The sequence below is a fragment of the Mandrillus leucophaeus genome, unplaced genomic scaffold (assembly GCF_000951045.1).
Source record: "Mandrillus leucophaeus isolate KB7577 unplaced genomic scaffold, Mleu.le_1.0 Scaffold199, whole genome shotgun sequence".
NCBI classification, from domain to species: Eukaryota; Metazoa; Chordata; class Mammalia; order Primates; family Cercopithecidae; genus Mandrillus; species Mandrillus leucophaeus.
The window spans coordinates 572485-580098 of NW_012102020.1; the positions used below are offsets into that span (position 1 = coordinate 572485).

Consider the following 7614-nt stretch of genomic DNA (forward strand, 5'->3'; position numbering starts at 1 on the left):
ACAAGCATTTAGTAGTTTCTAATGATGGTTAGGTTTTTTGCTTTGATACCATCATCATAAAAGATCTGGGGCACTCTTTAAACCTAATTTAGGTTGTAATTGAATAATGAAGCTGTTAAAATATGACAGTAACATTTCCATGTAACTTAGTCCTGTATGTTACATTAATGTATCCGTATATATATTACAGTCATGTACACAGAGTCATAATTATACATGGTTGTTGCTCTATGTTGATGTACTACGGTTCAGTTTTCAAACGCAAATGTGATAGTGCATTCCAGGACACCTGTGTTCACAGGATCAGTTCTTTGAAACTATATTTGGATGTGCAAGCTATTAAAAGCTTCTTGTACTGAGTGACCTTTCAGGCAGAATGTAGATTGGGTGCTCATGCTACTGCTGCCTGTTGCTGAGAGGAAGACAGCAGAAAATTCTGGATTCAAACATTTATTGCTTTTTTGTTTTGCTTTGTTTTTGTTTTCTTTCCTTTTGCCTTAAGAAGATGAACAATGAAACCACAACCCTGATATCCTTGAAGGAGGCAATGAAAAGGTTGCTGAGGGCTATAGGGAGGGAGCAAGCATGGGTCTGCTATTCTGGGAAGATGGGTAAGAGAAGAATGAAGAATAGAAATAAACAAAGAACTACAGACGTGCTCATTAGAATTCCGTCTCTATGGCTGGCGCGGTGGCTCACGTCTATAATCCCAGCACACTGGGAGGCTGAGGTGGGCAGATCACAAGGTCAAGAGATCAAGACCATACTGGCCAACATGGTGAAACTCTGCCTCTACTAAAAATACAAAAATTAGGCGGGCATGGTGGTGGGTGCCTGTAGTCCCAGCTACTTGGGAGGCTGAGGCAGGAGAATCATTTGAACCCAGGAGGCAGAGGTTGCAGTGAGCTGAGATCGCGCCACTGCACTCCAGCCCTGGCAACAGAGCGAGACTCCGTCCAAAAAAAGAATTCCATCTCTATGACAGTGGCTTATGTAAATTAACAATAAAGAAAAGTCTGCTCCCAGGTGCAGTAATGCCATTGAATGTATGCATGTGCTAAATTCTAGATTTACAAAAAAAGGTAAAAGGAGCTCACAACCTGTAGGAAAGAGAAAAGTTTGAAAAATATTTACAATTTAATGTGACTGACCTTTCAACGGTGATGTTCCTAAAGATCTGTGCAAATATGAACGGAGGATCAACCAATTTGCCTTTGACACTAGAGAAAGGAACTCTTCATATAGGGTCATTTAAGCTGGATCTTAAAGTGTAAGTAGGAGCTTATGAGGGAAAAAAATATGGGAAGGAATTCTAGGCTGAGGAAACAGTGGGTATATGCCATATGTAAGCCTGGAACCACACGATGTATCCAAGCAGATGACAAGAGATGTCTCATGTATTGGTGACTAGGATGGGTGAGGGGACTGGCGGAAGACAGAAGCAAAGGGTGAAGGCCCTTGACTTTCCTGCCGAAGAGATCCAATTTGGCTCTGAGTAGATCACTGGGCAAGCCAGGATAACGTCAACCATTTGTAATCAGCTGAGGTACAGAATCGGAATTGTGTTTTAGAAGAATGTGTCTGGAGGATGGATGGGAAATGGAAAACAGAGGTCCAGTTAGGCTACTGCAATCTTGAGTCCTAGTGAAAGATGATGAGAAACTCATTTAGTGGAGATGGAGAGGCAGGAATGGGTTAGAGAGACATAAATTGGGGGAAGTAGAAAAGTTGAGAATTATTCTGAGATTTCTAGTTCAAGGAATTGGTTGGATGGTGAGGTCATTAACGGGACTAGGGAACTGTAGTCAAACAAAACAGAACAAAACAGCCTGCGCTCAGATTTGCATGCTGGTTTAGATTTTTATGGAACGGCCTGGGACTGTCCTTTGGTGAGAGGATTCCAAAGAACCGCAACTGTACATTTTTATACTGATTGACAAGCTAGAATTCCTCTCTAAGATTCAAACTACAGATGACCTATAAGCAATATAATCTTAAAGGTCTAGAAGTTAATACAAATAGTATATGCCAAATGACTTTTTTTTTTGACACAGGGTCTCGCTGTGTTGCCCAAGCTGAGTGCAGTAGCATCATCACAGCTCACTGCAGCCTTGGCCTCCTGGGCTCAAGCAATTCTCATACCTCAGCGCCCCCAGTAGCTGGGACCACAAGTGCACACACCACCACACCAGGCTAATTTTTTATTTTTTGTAGAGATGAGGACTCACTATGTTGCCCAAGCTGGTCTCAAACTCCTGGACTAAAGCGATCCTCCCACCTTGACCTCCCAAAGTGCTGGGATTACAGGTGTGAGCCACTGCACCCGGCTCAAATCACATGGTTTTGCCTTGTAGACAGAAATTGCAGGCATATTAGGTCACACAGGCTTCTATTCCTACAAAGTGAACATTTTATACTGAGTTTTATTTATGTGTAAAGCAGTTGACATTTCTTCACAGTAATTTCTGAAGATGGGGGAGGTATTAGTAGGTTAAGCTTAGGAGAGTTGACTTTGACATCTCCATCTTTGTGGAGATGCACAAAACATATTGAAAATACAGGTCTAGGCCGGGCATGGTGGCTCACGCCTGTAATCCCAGCACTTTGGGAGGCTGAGGTGGGCGGATCACCTGAGGTCAGGAGTTTGAGACCAGCCTGGCCAACATGGCAAAACCCCATCTCTACTAAAAATACAAAAATTAGCCGGGTGTGGTGGCGCCTGTAGTCCCAGCTACTTGGGAGACTAAGGCAGGAGAATCGCTTGAATCCGGGAGACAGAGGTTGCAGTGAGCCAAGATTGTGCCACTGCACTCTAGCCTGGGTGATAGAGCGAGACTCCATCTAAAAAAAAAAAAAAAGAAAGAAAAGAAAATACAGGTTTAAAGCTTAGGAGAGATGTAGTACCTGAAGGAGAATTAGCCTTGAGAGAAATTCAGAACGAAGAATAAAAGATGATCAAGCATAGAATGCTGGGCAGTCACAAAGGTATTCGGGTCACTGGGGACACGGAAGCTCAGAGAAGTAGCGTGTGTGTTGACTCATCACTTCCCTCATAACGACAATCTAGGTGGCTCAGACAAGTGAGGTGTGTCCTCCAGTCTCTGTGATTAATTTAGACATAATGCTGGTGCCACAGCACCCTCTGATGGTCACGGCTGTTCAGAGCTACTCAAATCCTCATTTTGGGTTACAAAACTCAGCATTTCATTCACATCAAAGATGTCAATCATACAGGAAAACTTTTATTACAGTGTAAGACCTTTGCTGGGTATTGGGAGACAGGCATAAAGGTATCTAAGAAATAGTCTCTGATTCCTTCCCTCCAAGAACTTACAATTTAGTTCATGAAAGGCTAACCCTAATAGTAAAGCAGGAGGTGGGGAGATGGGTTCACAGAGGCAGTGCTTGTAAGCGAGAAGTAGGCAGGCAAGGAGATCACCAGGCAGAAGGGGAATTTAACAAGGCAGTGGATTTGAGCTGATTCTGGAAGAAAGGGTAAGAGTTGGACAACCAGAATAGGGTAGAAAAAGTCACCTTATTATATACTGGTCTCAGCACTAGCTAACTTTATGACATTAGGTCTCAATCCTCTTGAGACTCAATTTCTTCAATAGCAAAATAGTAAAAATGACTGCTTTACTTTTTGTGGTTGCTGTGAACACCAAAGTAATGCTTACATAAAATAGTCTTTAACGCATAAGATATAGCCCAGGCATGGTGGCTCATGCCTGTAATCCCAGTACTTTGGGAGGCCAAGACAGGTGGATCACTGGAGCCCAGGTGTTCAAGACCAGCCAAACATAGCAATTCCTGGTCTCTACAAAAAAATATTTTTTAACAATTAGCCAAGTATGGTGGCACACAACTATAGTCCTAGCTACTCGGGAGGCTGAGGTGGGAAGATCACTTGAGCCTGGGAGGTAGTGATTGTGCTATGGCACTCCAGTTTGGGTGACAGAGTGAGACTCTGTATTAGAAAATAAATAAATACATACATAAACAAATAAAGCATAAAGTATAATACAAAAACAAGACATGATAGGCAATTCAAGTAATTAGATAGTTCAAAGGTTTGCAATATATGGGATGAAAGGACAAGGATGGTGGCTAGAGGGAACGGCAAATGGAACCATTTTTGTTGAAACTTTCAAATTCAAATAGCTACCCATTTTCCCTTCAGAGTTTAAAGTAAAAGTTAAAAAAAAAAGTTACCCAAATTTGGTAGGGGTTGTAAATAATGTACTAGAGCCTCAGCTTAAAGCAAAACCTTAGTTTTGTCCTGTAACCTAAACTAACCCTTGATTCTGTTATCCTATAGAGTAGACCACAAACTCCAAGTGTTAGAAGCACAGTTCAGAGAACTAGACTTCACCAAGGATAACCTGATGCAGAAATTCGAGCATCATAGTAAGACTCTGGCAAACCAAGCAGCCCAAGATGAGATGTGGACAGCAGTTCGGGCACTCGAGTGAGTATCAGTTGAGAAATCAGTGGGATTCTGTGGCTTTGAGAGCTTCCAGTGGTCATTCCAAAATTGAATTCTTTAGTATCTTTCCCACAATGGATTGTAAAGCAATTACATTTTCTTAGGTTATGTTTTTTAAAAAAGATTAATTTGCACATCTCTTTATATGCCAGGAACTATGGTACATATCTCATCACAGGGTCTCTTGCTTGCCAAAGCCTTATTTGCATTAATTTCTTTTTCTTTTTCTGTCTTTTTTTTTTTTTGAGATGGAGTCTTGCTCTGTCACCCAGGTTGGAGTGCAGTGCGGCAATCTCAGCTCACTGGAACCTCCACCTCCTGGGTTCAAGCCATTCTCCTACCTCAGCCTCCTGATTAGCTACCATTACAAGCATGCATCACAACACTCAGCTAAGTTTTGTATTTTCAGTAGAGACAGGGTTTCACTATGTTGGCCAGGCTAGTCTCAAACTCCTGACCTCAGATGATCCACCCACCTCGGCCTCCCAAAGTGCTGGGATTATAGGAGTGAGCCACTGTGCCCAGCCTATCTGCATTAATTCTAAAGTAAGTATTGGCAGGGCATGATGGTTCATGCCTTTAATCCCAGCACTCTGGGAAGCCGAGGCAACAGGATCACTCGAGCTCAGGAGTGCGAGAACAGCCTGGGCAACGAAGTGAGACCCCATCTCTTTAAAACAAAAAAAAAAAAGGTAAGTATTTGAATTTGAATTTAAATTCTAAAGTAAATATTTTCTAAATTACAACAGCTGGTTCTCCTAGTGGGTTCATATTGAGTTAATCCTAAAAGAATTCATTTTCTGTTTCTATATATTTTTGACTGCTTAAGAAGCTCTCCATATTTTTTGTAGGTTCACTTCAATGGAATTGAATATTTTATACAGCTACGTTATTGAAGTACTTATCTGCTTGCATACTCGTGTGCTTGAGAAGCTGCCAGACCTGGTGAGAGGTCTTCCAACCTTAGCCTCTGTACTCAGACGAAAAGTTAAGAATGAGCGCATTAGAGTTGTCTGGGATTCCATTCTGGAGGAGTGTGGGCTACAAGAAGGAGACATCACAGCACTTTGTACCTTCTTTATTGCACACGGTAACAAGGCAGAACACTATACTGATAAAGCGAGGCAGACGTACATCAGGGACATCACGTTCCTGATTACTAACATGGTAAAGAACCAGGCTCTGCAGGACAGTTTGCTGAGGGCTGTGCAGGTAATTGAGAAGGGGAAAGCAGTCAGGACCCCTGAAGAGCAAAAGTCGCCCCTCAAAGAGTCGATACCATCCGTCAAAAACTAACCTGCTACCCTATGACCCGGTGATTCCACCTCCAGTAATTCATCTTGGAAATGGCCAAAAGTATGCACAATGTATTACAGCCTTATTTTTATAGCAAAGAGTGAGGGGATGTGAAATAAATTATGACAAATGGATACAATAGATACTTTCTGTGTAGCCATACAAAAGAATGAAGAAGCTCTTTGTGTAATGATATGAAGTTATCACCAAATGTATTGTTCTTTTCAAATGTTTATTTCCAATATATATTGCTAAGTGGAAAAAAGGTGCAAAATCAAATATATATATATGCATATATATAATGCATATTAGTTTATATATCCATAAACTTCTGCAGAGATACACAAGAAAGTGATAACATTACTTGTCAGGAAAGAAAGTTAAGAGGCTAGGGGTCAAAGATAAGAGGAGGTCTTTTCGCTGTTAATCCATTTTGTACAATTTCAATTTTGAACCATGTGAATGTGTATTACCTATTTAAAAAATAAATAAGGCTGGACATGGTGGCTCATGCCTCTAATCCAAGCATCTTAGGAGGTCAAGGTAGGAGGATCACTTGAGCTCAGGGGTTTGAAACCAGCTTGGGAAACATAGTGATAGCAATAGGAGGCAGGTAAATTCCTAGGCAGACAGGGATGGGTCCCTGGTGAAACTCAACCTTCAAGCCAAGGACAGTTTAAAGCCTGAAAACCAAGCTATGAGTTCCGGATAGATCCATGAACCAGACTGAGAGCTCCCATTCTCATCTGGCACCCTCTCTTCTGATTGGTCCTTATCCTTCACCTATTTTACACATACCTACCCTTCCCCGATTGGTCCTCTATACTATCGTGCCTATTTCTGAATGGTGCTTTTTCAAGCATAGCCACAGACCAATCAGCATGCACTTGTCCATTTCTAACCCACAAAAACCCATAGACTCAGGCTCGTGGCCAGCAACCCACCATCGGGTACCCTCTCACTGTCAAGAGGCTTTCTGTCACTCAGTAAATTCTACTCTGCCTTACTCACTCTCCAGTGTCTGTGTACCTCGTTCTTCTCAGTCATGGGACAAGAACTCAGAACTCATCAAATTCAGGAGTAAAAGAGCTGTAACCATAGTGAGACCTCATCTCTATTTTCATAAATTAAAACACAAAACACCTAAAATATACATCATGAGATACTATAAATTGTATCTTAATGTGTATTTGTTCTCTAATGAAGTACCATAGTTATTTATACCAGAAAGGGGATTCTTACATCTTGACCATTTATTTATAATATTTATTGAATACCAAATGCCATGTACTAGGTGCTGTGGATAACAGAAACATTAAAAATGTGGATCCTGCCCTTGAGGTAAAGATTAAGTGCCAGTGCTTTATTTGGGAGGTACAAATTCAGGACAGCCAGAGTGAATAAAGCTGGAAGGAAGTTAGGTAGAGGAGGATGTGAAGTAATACATGGTGATGTGTTACCTTGCTGGCCCCACCTTGAAAATGAGCCAGAAGAGACACAGCAGCTTTGTCAGCAGGTACACTCACTCAGTCTTGCCTGTCTCCAGACACACTGGAGAAACCATCCTCGCATCCTCGGAAGGAAGGAGAAAAGGGAATTTAAGTATTGTGCTTACTCAGTCCATTGGTTTCAGCTGGCAAAAGTTAGTCCATGGGGAGTGACCCCCCCATACTCCCAGCATGCATTACCCAGGCCCTAGCAGCCACTGAGAAGTCAGCTCCTGCATTGTTCAGAAGTGGCAGGAGAAGCCAGAGATTCCAGAAATGCAACTGGTGAGCCACAAGCAGAGCAAATGATTATGGGTACAGAAAACAAACAAGGCAAAGGAAATC

At 41.9% G+C, this 7614-nt stretch overlaps 1 protein-coding gene across 2 annotated transcripts; it reads left to right on the plus strand.

Moving 5' to 3' along the window:
• The first annotated feature begins 349 nt into the window (after window positions 1-349).
• On the plus strand, window positions 350-6794 carry SMCO1 (single-pass membrane protein with coiled-coil domains 1). 2 transcript variants are annotated; one of them, XM_011978697.1, is made up of 3 exons: window positions 350-555; window positions 4319-4468; window positions 5338-6794. In XM_011978697.1, exons 1-3 carry the CDS (start codon window positions 506-508, stop codon window positions 5780-5782), a joined length of 645 nt encoding a protein of 214 aa, XP_011834087.1. In that variant the 5' UTR covers window positions 350-505; the 3' UTR covers window positions 5783-6794. The 2 variants fall into 2 exon arrangements, with proteins under 2 accessions (XP_011834087.1, XP_011834089.1); XM_011978699.1 differs by having other exon boundaries at window positions 370-611; window positions 5338-6227.
• The last annotated feature ends 820 nt before the right edge of the window (window positions 6795-7614 follow it).